Raw genomic sequence first — 13,038 nt, forward strand, 5'->3', positions numbered from 1 at the left:
TATCGATAAACCCCATTAGTATAAAATCATCTGAGATTTCTGCAAGTGACATGACCTGGTGTTATATTTAAAGTCTGAGGTGTACAGTATGAAGGAAAAAGGAGACAGGACTATTCCTTGTGGGACACCAGTTTTTCTTACACCCAAATCAGAGACATAGTCCTTGAGCCTCACCCCTTAATGGGCATTGTTGGATGGTTGAAGGCACTGGAAAAATCAAAAAAACATAATTCTCACAGTGCTGCCAGCTTTGTCTACATGGGAATAAGCCTTGTGGATCTGATAGATGATTTCATCTTCCACTTCATTCTTCGGTTGATAAGCAAACTACAGTAGTCCAAATGGTCTTTTTATAAGAGGACTCGTACACTGTAATACATAACCAGCATCTCAAAGTTTTTCATGATGTGGGACATGAGGGCCACTGGTCTATAGTCATTAGGTGAAGAAACACCTGCCTTTTTGGAACCCTAAGTAAATGAACATGTTGCAAACAGCCCCATTTTGAATACTGTTAGGTGAAATATTAATCAACAATTTGCATTAAAATTGTTTTTGATTGATGCATTTTTAACAGACAGATTTTATGTATTTGTTTAACCTGATCCATTTTTTATTTTTTTATTTACAATTTGTAACTGAAAGTTCAATCCAACAAAAATCCAGTCAATAAAAATGAAAAGATTTTATAATACCATTAATAGAAAATTAAAATATCAAAGAGAAATGGAAAAGTCATTGATTGGTATTGTACAATTACTTGTTTGTAGAATATCAGTTATTAACATCTTCCCTGAAATATTTAGTCAGGAGTCTGCCAATCTTCTTTCTTCTTCAGTCTCGTTTCTGAATGGCCACGTCATTGACATTGCTGTAGTTAGTAATTGTGAACAGTGCACAGGTTACTGCCTCTAGAGCAGTGGCTCCCAACCTTTTTTGGCCATGCCCCACCTTGGCCTCCCTAAAATCATGATGCCCCCCACTGTAACATATACCTTATTCTTATTATTACCTATTCAAAAAGTGAACTCCTACTTGCGTGGAGGAAGCCCATAATGTCATTAATTTGGTCTAAACAAGCTTCCAAAGAAAATGGACACAAAAGAGGGGAAGGATAGTTGAAGTACTGACAAAGAAATCACTAGGAAATTGTTAAAAAAAATAATATAATATGAAGTAATATGAAAATACAACAAATACAGTTTTGAAAACATATAATAAGAGGCATGATATTCATAAATATAAAATAATTTTAATGACAGCTTTTTCTGAAATATTTTGATCATTTTATATTTTTGTTATATTGCAAAATTTTATAATCATTTTTACAATTCATATTATTTTAATGGTAAAAACGATTTCTAAGTAGAAAAACCCAAGCCGGTTGTAAAATCATAGATTAAAGGGTTCCTCACCATCCCTTATATATATATATATATATATATATATATATATATATATATATATATATATATATATATATATATATATATATATATATACTATAAAATTGTTTATTTTTTTCTATCAGTTTTAACAGTGAATTTCTGTTTTTTCATTTTATAAATTGTTTAACGTACCTAAATTCTCGACTTGTGCCTCACGTTGGGAATGACTGCTCTAAAGGCTTATCCATGTGCTTTTAGTGACCCTAGGATCCATTTTATCCTCACAGGTGGCGCAGTGGTAGTGCTTTTGCTTTGCAGTAAGGAGATTGTGGGTTCGCTTCCTGGGTCCCTCCTGTGTGGAGAGCGCTTTGAGTAGTGAGAAAAGCGCTATATAAATGTAAAGAATTATTATTAATTATTATTATTCAGTTGAGTTTCAGATGCTGTGAATATGTGACTAAAGGAAAACAGAAGAATGCTATGACAAGAACAGGCAATTTAGACCAGCACAATTTGTCTATTCTATTACCAAAAGAAAGATTCATGCAGACACAAGGAAAACCAGCAATCTTTACAGACACAGTGAAAACCTAGGGATGCAAACTTAGAATCCTAGAGCTGTGACTTAATAGTGCTAAGACTGAAATATAATGCCACTGGTTTCATATTTCAATTTTTCAAATATGATGGAAATTAGATTTATTCACTGAAGTTAATATAAATATTTAATTACAGGATTTTGCTTAAATACTGTGAGATCACCATAGTTTTGTTGCTATAAACATTATCAGCAGTGCTTTACATGGTTTGTATAATACTATTGGTTGAGGTTTAGGACAATATTGTGCAAAGGAGGGCTGTGCGCCACCCAGTTGGGATGCCTTTTTTGGGGTTTTCATGTTCTCCTAGTACTCAAAAAGGTTTTCCAAAGAACTGCTTTTAGGCTAGATTGTCTACAAGTAATATGTTGTGTTTGGTGTGTCTTCCCAATGGTCGACAACAGCAGCAATAATTAGACCACTTGCTAGACCATTGATGATTAGCTACTGCCTTACTGTAATGAACTGTAATGTAAAGAGGTGTATGGTTGGATTTGGATAGTTGTACTGATGTCCACTTTTCCATTTTATTATTCAGTTCAATTTATTTGTACCTTTTCATTCATTTATTCATGTTCATTATGTGTTTCCTGATAAATATTGTGGTAGCAATGTGCTAACCTGATCTGGTGTCCTTGTCTGCAGTAAATTCCTTTCCATTGAATTGTAAGCCAGTCAAGAGATATTATCCCTTGAGGATGTCCTAGGTCTGCCCCCATCTTCTTTGCTGGTGCTATGCCTTGCACATCTCCTAAGGGTGCACCAAGAAAACATCCTATCTAATTCACTTTTCTTGATCCATAAAATAAGTGGTTCAAGTCCAAAATTGTTGAGCTTCTCACACTGTCAGTGAGATGAGCCCAGAAGCTCTGCACAGGAACCTGGGTTTTTAACCACTTGTACACATGGTCTGTCTTTTAGTCACTAACCAGACCTTGTGACCATAAGTTAAGATGGTGATGTAGACTAACCAATAAATCAACAGCTTTATCCCAGGACTTTCCTTCTGTTTCACCACCATGGTCCAGAACAGTGTCTATAAAATTGCTGACGCTGCACTGATTCGTTGCTTAATCTCAAAATCACCTCAAAATCTACTCTCACTCATGAATAAGACCCCAAGGTACACAAATTCCTCTATTGCAAACAGTTGTCTATTCCTCACTTGCTATGAACAGCCATCTTTTCTTGGACTAAGGCTAATTCTAATTCTCTCTGCATCACAGTCATCTGTGAACAATAAAAGTTAACATCAGAGGTCACTGTCTAAAAAGGCCAACAGGATAACATTGCAAACAGCAGAAATGACATCCTTAGCTTCCCATGCTGGATCCCTCCAAACCGTGGCTGTGTCATGATAACCTGCCCGTGAAAATTTTATGAACAGATGAAGACACAAGATACACTCTTGGCATAATCCAGTGTTCACAATGAATGATTCCAAATGGTTGCCAAGCATGCAAACATAACTCTTGCCCCATTAACACGAAGAGTTAATGAAATGCAGCAGTGGCCATTAGAACCTGTACTCCTATACTGTAGCATCTTCCACAAGACTACATGGGGTGCATGGTTATAAGCATTAAGTCCACAAGCATCCATGCCATCACATCAGGGGCAGAATACTAAGTGGGGATTTGTATAGTTTGCACTTCTAATTTCATATTTCCATTTTCAGTATATTATGTTCTTGGTCCTTTTGAAGTTTTTCTTTTTCATTATGGTGAATGGCAATCATAATAGAAATTTAAAAGTTTATTAATGAAAATTTTTCTTAGTATCTGCAGTCAGTCAGTCTTTATCCAACCCGCTATATCCTAACACAGGGTCATGGGGGTCTGCTGGAGCCAATCCCAGCCAACACAGGGCGCAAGGCAGGAACAAATCCCTGGGCAGGGTGCCAGCCCACCGCAGGGCACACACACACACACACCAAGCACACACTAGGGACAATTTAGAATTGCCAATGCACCTAACCTGCATATCTTTGGACTGTTGGAGGAAACAGGAGCACCCAGAGGAAGCTCACGCAGACACGGGGAGAACATGCAAACTCCACGCAGGGAGGACCCGGAAAGTGAACCCAGGTCTCCTTACTGCGAGGCAGCAGTGCTAGCACTGCGCCACTGTGCCGCCCTAGTATCTGCAAATTTTTATAAAAATAAAGAACCTGGAAGTAGATGTTTAAAAATATAGACAACAGTCTTGGTTTTAACGTATCACCTCCTGAAAACTAACAAAACAGCTGTGAAAAAACAACCCTCTGTATGGAATATTTTGAGTGAACATGCAGTATCCTACCAATATCTTACTTCCGAAGTCAAGTAGAAAATGTGAGAATAATTTTTTTATTACTAACTATATGTCTTCTGTCATTGTCACTTGATTTTTTTTGCTACTTAAAATTTTATGTTTATTTAGTATATGACTAGTTTGATGTAAACATAATGGAAGTGCATAACAGCCTACATGAACAAGATACAACCTGCTTTAAGAAAAGAATTTTCATGCCTACTAGCAGTATTTTCTACTTTTTTTAATAATCTTGTATCTAAATTACAGGTCTCCTACCACAGCTTTTGGGTGTGGCACCAGAAAAGGCCATAAAGCTTACAGTAAGGTTTTTTTCCACATGTGTCTATTCAGAATACACAACTGTTTCTTAAGGGATGGTGTAGCTTATGTTGTAAATTATGTTGTTGAACTGAGACATTTACTTTCAGCTTTCATTAACAATAACATTTTAATTTAAAAATAAAATACCTGTTCTTCATATTTTATTTCATGTGTATGCTATTGAAAATAAGTTTTGTTTTGTAAGTATATAGATTAAAGACTTAAGTACAGTACAAAGTCTTACCCCTCACTTTTATCTAGTCCGTAATCTTGTGAAATACCTTGAAGAGCAGTTTTGCCTGAGTTTGGCATTTACTGTATAATACTTTGGCAATATATTTATTTTTTAACAAATATTAATTTGCTACTTTGGTCTACCATGTTTACTATTTAATACTTTCGGCTTAGTATTTAGCTGTGTACAGGAAAGACAACAGTACATTTTATATGGTTGCTAATTCTGTTAGCAGTTTCCCAAGTAGAAACACAAGAAAACTAAAATATAAAATAATGTTTATATATGACTTTTATGAAGTGGTATAAAGATGTTTAGAAATATTTGCAGATCTTTTACAGCTAATGAAAAGTACTTCATTTACCCTTTACTTACAAAGGCAGCATTTTTATCTTTGATGAAGTATGCACAGTACACTGTGGCACTTTCTGCCTTATAGTGGAAAATCTATGACCCCATATCTCCAGAGAACAAAATTGCTTCAAGGCAAAAAACACTTATAGTTGCCACCATAACCCGAGAGACCAAAGTTTTCCACCAAACTTTTTTGCCTCCTTCTCACATTTTTGCAATGTATATTTTTGTTACAGGTTTGTGTATATGTCTAATATCATTAACACTATTCATATCCTTTCAAGGTAAATGACTTTGTGAGAGGCAAGTATATGCAGAAAGATGGCTCTGTTCCACTCTTCGCAGAAATTTTAGCTGGTGGATGTGTAAGTACCATTTTTACTTTGTACAATTACATCCTTTCATCACAAGGATTTGGCAGTGCTTTCCAAGAATGTTTTATACACTTCATTCTGAATTTATTAAAACGTTATAATCAGTGCATCAGTTTCAGAAAACAGAATGGCTCCATTGTAATGTGCTACATCTAAATGGAGTGCACAGATTTTAGTGTGAATGTATTTTCTTAGATTTCATCTTGCACATGCTTACTGTATGTTTCATGATTATGCATTTCTATTTGCTTTCAAGTTTTAAGTCAATGTTGGCATTTGTTGGCTGCTAGTGTAGTTCTCATCTAAAGTTCAGATTTCTGCTCTTCATAACATCTAAACTTGTATTTATGTTTTAGTTTTGAATAACATGAGATACTGTGGTGGGTTGACACCCTGCCCGGGATTGGTTCCTGCCTTGTGCCCTGTGTTGGCTGGGATTGGCTCCAGCAGATCCCCGTGACCCTGTGTTCGGATTCAGCGGGTTGGAAAATGGATGGATGGATAACATGAGATAATATTCTCAGAATTGCTTAAGCCAATTGCACTATGCTAGAGCCAGTTTTGATAACATCAGTCACAAGACAGAAACTAGGCCTGGACAGGGCATCAGTCCATAACAGGGCCCACTCATGTATACTCACACTCACATTCACATTGGATCAATTGGGAATCACCGTATAATCTAACATGCATGTGGGAGAAAAAGCAGATAACTCAGAGGACAGCCCACATGGACATTCGGAGAACAGGTAAACTACACTAACACTCCTAGATTTTACTGAAATAGTATGTTGGACTGCAGTGCTTAAGCAGTTTTAAGTTAATTACATAAATTCAGTGTTTATACTTATTTTTTAAATTTGTTAGAAAATACAAGAATTGTTGTCTTTAAGAGAAGAAAATTTATTTTGGTTTCATTTGCAGACCTCTCCTTAATCGGGCTGATAGAGCTGTTTTGTTAAATCACATTATTAACTATTAGTTTAAGTCCTTACATGTGACTGGTGGAGTTTGTCATCTGTTTACCCAGTCGAAGTCTAAGCAAGTGTAAGCAGTGCCAGGTACTCATATTGATTATACCTTAGGATACCAGGAGCCCAGAGAGCCCTTTTTGAGCTCCCATGTCACCGACACTGTTTCAACACATTCTGTGCAATAGTAGCTACCTTTTACAGTTTGTCTCCTGACTAAATGGATCCCAGTACTCTCATTTTTCATCTGCAATCTCAAAACAAACATCTAATGGGCAGTCTACATTCTACAGACAATGTCTTAATTTTAAATGGATGTCTCCAGCCTTGCAATTACACATTGGGTTATATGATAATGCCCACTCTGAACTGTTCAGTATGGTATTTTCTTCTTTATGGTACTATAAAACTCTTGCACAACAGCACCTACTGTATATGCACTTGCAGGTTATGTAGTACCTTATACCTTTAACAATGTCCTTTTTACTTTCTCTCATGCAAGGCAGTAGCCAAATGCCACTCATCCTCTAGTTTCTGACTGATCAGCAGTCTTTAGTAGTAGCTGTCACTTAGACTTGGAGCTCTTTACCAGCAACTGTCTTTTGCCATGCCCAAAAATCTGTGTTAGTGTACTAGCATTATTCATAGTTCCAGAGACTCAGTCCAGCTGTCGAGTGGAGTTTGCAAGGTTTCCATGTGTCTGTATTGTTTATTTATCTTAGGCCTCTGCTACAGTATTTCTACCATATACTACTGGCAACCTTAAATTAGCACAATGTGAGAGAGTATGGATGTGTGCTTTCCTGTGGCAGGTTTCCCCAGTCATGATGGATATCAGCATTGTGTTCTATGCTGCAGGATATACTTCTTTGAGCAGCGAGAAAAGCACTATATAAATATAAAGAACTGAACTAGATTTGCACCCTTTTGATAAAGGATGGATGAATGGAATATAATAAAAAGAAAGCTAATAGAGAGTGGTAGTCTTTGGGGAAATTCATGCTCTTCCTGGCTAGACTTCTGTTATATAATAAACAAATGTCATGTTTACATGCTATAGTGAAGACCCTTTTTGGAAGGAGTATCTCCTGTATATTGACTTTTTTGTTAGCCCAATTGAATGCCGTTACTTTAAGTACCTACAGTAAGAAAGCTTTAACTTATGGTGATCTACTACTTGGAACATAATTTTATTTTATTTTATTTTTTTGTGGTGTATTTATTGATGTACAGTAAACCCTCGTTTATCATGGTTAATCCGTTCCAGACTCTACCGCGATAAATGAATTTCCGCGAAGTAGGATTCTTTATTTATAAATCAAATATTTTCGCAGTTAGAGCATAGCAATCCTGTTTACTGCCTTCTAAATATGTTTTTTAACATTATTAGAGCCCTCTAGACATGAAATAACACCCTTTAGTCAAAAGTTTAAACTGTGCTCCATGACAAGACAGAGATGACAGTTCCGTCTCACAATTAAAAGAATGCAAACATATCTTCCTCTTCAAAGGAGTGCGCGTCAGGAGCAGAGACTGTAAGAGAGAGAGAGAGAAAAGCAAACAAACAAAAATCAATAGGGCTGTTTGAGTTTTAAGTATGTGAAGCACCGCTGGACAAAGCAGCTGCAAGGAAGGGAGAAATGTGAAGGTAGTCTTTCAGCATTTTTCAGAGGAGTGTCCGTATCCTCCAGGCCAGTGTGTGAACAGCCCCCCTGCTCACACCCCCTCCGTCAGGAGCAGAGAATGTCAGAGAGAGTGAGAGAGACAGAGAAAAGCAAACAATCAAAAATCAATACGTGCTGTTTCGAGCTTTTAAGTATGCGAAGCACCGTGCGGGAAGCATGTCGCTTGACAAAGTAGCTGCAAGGAAGGGAGCAATGTGAAGATAATCTTTCAGCATTTTTAGACGAGCGTCTGTATAGTCTAGGGGTGCGAACAGCCCCCCTGCTCACACCCCCTCCGTCAGGAGCAGAGAATGTCAGAGAGAGTGAGAGAGAGAGAAAACCAAACAATCAAAAATCAATACATGCTGTTCGGTCTTTCAAGTATGCGAAGCACCACGTGGGAAGCATATCTTATATTATTGAAGAGTTTTATTTAATACGTAATACGTGCTCTGGTTGGGTAGCTTCTCAGCCATCTGCCAATAGCTTCCCTTGTATGAAATCAACTGGGCAAACCAACTGAGGAAGCATGTACCATAAATTAAAAGACCCATTGTTCGCAGAAATCCACGAACCAGCAAAAAATCCGTGATATATATTTAGATATGCTTACATTTAAAATCCGCGATGGAGTGAAGCCGCGAAAGTCGAAGCGCAATATAGCGAGGGATCACTGTAGCTTTGTTGTATTTATTGATACTATAGTATTTGCACAAATGCCACTATTCTAAATACTTTCATTTGATTGTTTTCACATTTTTTATTTTATTTATTCTTTGTGATTAGTTATAGCTGTGACTAGACTGGTTTTTTGATAGAATTATTTTTAAGGTAATACGTACTTTACACCCTTTCTACTTTTAGCCTCCATACTGGCTGAAGTCACTCATTTCATCTTGTGTCAACCACCCAATCTGTGACTTTTTTAATGGAACAAAAGAGTTTCCCATTTACTGACAGCACTTGTCACTTTAATATTAAATCAAATCAATCAAATGATGTTGAAAAACAAAGAAAACAATTATTGCACATAGTACATAAAAAACAGTAGATCATCAAAAATAGTTGAGCGTGAATGGCAACAGCATTAGGATAGAACTCCATGTGTCTTATGAAGGTCTGGTGCCCTGTCTATGGCTGGTTCTTGCTTTGTGCTTGATGCCAGCATTGAACCTAACACCCCATTGATGCTGAATTTATATTTGTTATTTACTATGTGTATTTTGGGGTCATACATGACTTAGACATTCATATCAAATATTGCTAACTAAGCTCTATTATGCATATATACAGTAAGGTGGTTTGAGAAGCACAGAGTTAGATATATGAAGTTTTATGGGGTTTTTTATTTATTTATTCATTTTTTCTTACTAAGGTACTATTCTATTCTGGCTTCTTCCATTCTATTAAAACTAGTTGGCTTAATTTGCAAATCATAAATAAATATATTTGTTCTCTTGTGCTGTCATGTTTGCACATTTCATGACTCTAAATTTAAGGTCACACGAGAATGTACATGTTTATATATAATAATCTGTAAAGGAAATCCACCAGGACATTTATTTGCTCTTTATATTTAGACATGCTTTGTAGTGAAGAAAAAAGTCAGCAGTAGAAGATTAGAGACCTAAGCAATCTGTTTAAAAAGCTGGCTCAAAAATATTTTCTTTGTGTGACACACATGAGACAGCAAGATTTGACTGCTGCCTAACTGCCTGTTGTGTTTGATCACTGACCTGTCAGGGTCTGCCAGGTAAGACTTCACAACCACCACCACCCCCCCCAAAGCCCACTCCCCACCCCCCATCGCTAATACTGCTCCAAGCTCTGTAAAGTCTGTAGCATTCAGGAAAACAACACAGTCCTTTGATTACTCACCTTTTGATGCCTTCAGAATCTGTCTAAAATCAGTAAAGCATAAGATTCATAAAAAAATATACATATATGTATGCCTTAAGAGGAGGAGGGAATTTAGTTCATAAGGCTTTTTTGTATTAGCTTTTGCAAGTCTGCATTTAAGGTTAAAGGCTTTTAAAGTCAATATTGTCTACTAAACCCTGAGGTATTTACCCTGGCAAAAAGTTGTTTTATCAGATCATGAGGTTTTCTGAGATGTGCACCCTTAGGCCTGGTTTATTGATATTTAGCAAAAACTAAATGAAATAGTGTTTATTGATAAAAAGCAAAAACAGACTTTGACAAAGAGAGCTAAATTTCCAGCATATCTCAGGAAGTGAGAAACAGAATTACAAAATCACTGTTGGATTACACTGAAGTAAGGCCATGTCAATTGAGTATTAGACCTCTTAAAATGTCAGCCTAAACCCTGGAGTGGTTCCAATGGCACAGAGCGTTTATGTGGGTCTCTCTTAAATTGTTAGTTCTGAATTATATCTTTTAAAGTTGCCAAGACTTAATGATTATTTGGTAAAAAGATTGTGGCTTGCAGACTGAGTAGCTGGCAGAGTATTTATCTCCTAATCGATGGTCATTTGAAAGTTTAGAGTATTCCAAAGTGCGCTTAACATTTATAGTGGAGTTAAAGTTAGCTTGTTTGGCCACTCAGTTTGATCAGCTTCTGGTGCACCAGGCAAGACGTATTAATGTAGCAACTTCAAATGCACTGTAAAATATCAAATTACTTATTAGTCAAATTGCTTATGCTTAGGAACTGTTCAAATGCATTTTTGTTAATGGCTGCTTTAAAATATATTGTTTGCACCTGTGAAAGTGTAAGTGATTGTTAATGAAGGGTGGCTAATATTTGCTTCTGGCAGAAATGCTTTGTTTATCTGCAGGGCTTTAGATATGGAACACCACAACTTCACAATCCACTCAAGCATTACTAGGTGTTGACTGAATCCCCCGGGAGCTCACCTTATATTGTAATTACTGGGAATTATCACTCATGAGTAACTTTGGTACTTGTAGTCACAGCAGTTCATTTTATTAAACAAGCCAGCTTCTGTTTTGTAAACTGTTTTCTGATTTTTCTCCCCTAAGTATAAATATACTACTTAAGTATATATTGTGGTCTTGAGGGTTGCCAAGGGTGTGCCTCAGACCCCTAAACTCCAGATACAACTACAGCTGAGTCTAAATAAGCATTTTATTCTTCTTGTTTCTCTTTTTAAGCAGGCTTCTTTACCAGTATAAAATATACTTGAATTAAATACAAGCTGCTACCTTTTATTTTATTTTCTCTTGCTTTCCTTCTTTCACTTCCAGGTGAGCTTTGACTCACTCTGCTCCTGACTCTGATTTCCTTAACTGAGGAGGGTGGGTTCCTTTTAAACTGGGACTCACAAGATGTTCCGGTACATCAACAATATACCTTGGAAACATTTCCATGTTAGACAGATGAGGGCAGGGAACAGTTACCACCAAGAGCTACTTCCAACAGCCACAGAGTTCTCCAACAGTGCTGTTCACTCCAGCTACAATTCTAACGCAGTACTGCAGGAATCCAGACTGGAGCAGCACCAGAGGCATACTGTCACCAGCATACTGGGGAAACATATTTCCCTGGCAGGCAGTCCTCCACTACCTGTCAGTTGTATCAGTATCCCATCCAAGAAAGGAACCACCAACCATCCCAGCTGGTTTGGCCATTAATCCATGAGTTCCTTAACAATATACTATATACACCCACACACGCACACATGTACACACACAGTAGAACCCCAATTATTCAAGGTAACGTGGACTGATGCTACCTTAGATAACTGAAAACTCAGATAGAACGGATGGCCGTGGATATTTTAGATTAAAAATTAGTGATACAAAAGATTTTGCCAATTTATATGGTACAGTGTCATTTTTAAGCTTCTTTTCAACTAGACTAACAGCAGAACACTGCACTGTGTATGTACTAATTACGCATAAATGTTGTATTGCATCAACTTCTATCCATTGCAATTTCGGCATAATTTTCAAATTGCCTTTACCTTTTGATTTACCCCCTTAAAAACAAAGGAAAATACACAGTCAGTCTTGTTTTTGTAGTGCATCATTTATTATACAGTAATTTTAAAAATAAAAATGTGTATTGTTGTAGTTACATTTAAATATGAATATTTGTTTCTCACATTGCATTTAAAAATAAAATGATGAAAAGTGAACAAAACAGTAGAGCATTTGTACATAGTCATCACTGGTGACACACTGGCAATAACAGAAGGATGCAGTTGGAAAGGGGTGAGTGAGTCACGCGCACATTCCCAGAGTCAATAGCTCCTCAAACACTCGCTCGGTACTGTTGAGTTACATTTATGTTATTTACACACTAAATACAGTTTTCACAGCAATGTTTTTATGTATTATAAGAAAAGTAGTGTATTACACTTAGTGGTTTGCTTTGGATATGTAGAACCTTCATTAATTAGGGCATGGATAATTGGGATTTATTGTATTTATATGCGTATAATATACAATAGCATACCTTTTATTTCTTTATGCTTTTTACATATTCTTCTATATAAATGTAGTTTGGTATCTTTATAGTAAAATTTTGGAACATTATACATTTTCTCGTACTCATATAGTGTACAATACTACTAATAAAGTACAAATTTCATAAAATATCTTTTAGCAATAAGCCATTTTAAAAAATGTGGGTAGCACTGCTGCCTCGCAGTTAGGAGACCTGGGTTCGCTTCCTGGGTCCTTCCTGCATGGAGTTTGCATGTTCTCCCCGTGTCTGCGTGGGTTTCCTCCGGGTGCTCCAGTTTCCTTCGACAGGTTAGGTGCATTGATGATTCTAAATTGTCCCTAGTGTGTGCTTGGTGTGTGTGTGTGTGTGTGTGTGTGCGTGCGCGTGTGCGTGTGTGTGTGTGTG

At 36.8% G+C, this 13,038-nt stretch overlaps 1 protein-coding gene across 1 annotated transcript in view; it reads left to right on the forward strand.

The window, feature by feature from the left end:
* The window catches only part of LOC114663370 (electrogenic aspartate/glutamate antiporter SLC25A13, mitochondrial), a 237,970-nt gene that overhangs the window by 185,341 nt on the left and 39,591 nt on the right, over positions 1-13,038 (forward strand). Inside the window, exons 12-13 of the mRNA XM_028817054.2 lie at positions 4,550-4,602; positions 5,477-5,557. Coding sequence (XP_028672887.1) covers positions 4,550-4,602; positions 5,477-5,557 — 134 coding nt within the window. The remainder of the gene's footprint in view (positions 1-4,549; positions 4,603-5,476; positions 5,558-13,038) is intronic.

The sequence above is a fragment of the Erpetoichthys calabaricus genome, chromosome 13, assembly GCF_900747795.2.
Source record: "Erpetoichthys calabaricus chromosome 13, fErpCal1.3, whole genome shotgun sequence".
NCBI lineage: Eukaryota > Metazoa > Chordata > Cladistia > Polypteriformes > Polypteridae > Erpetoichthys > Erpetoichthys calabaricus.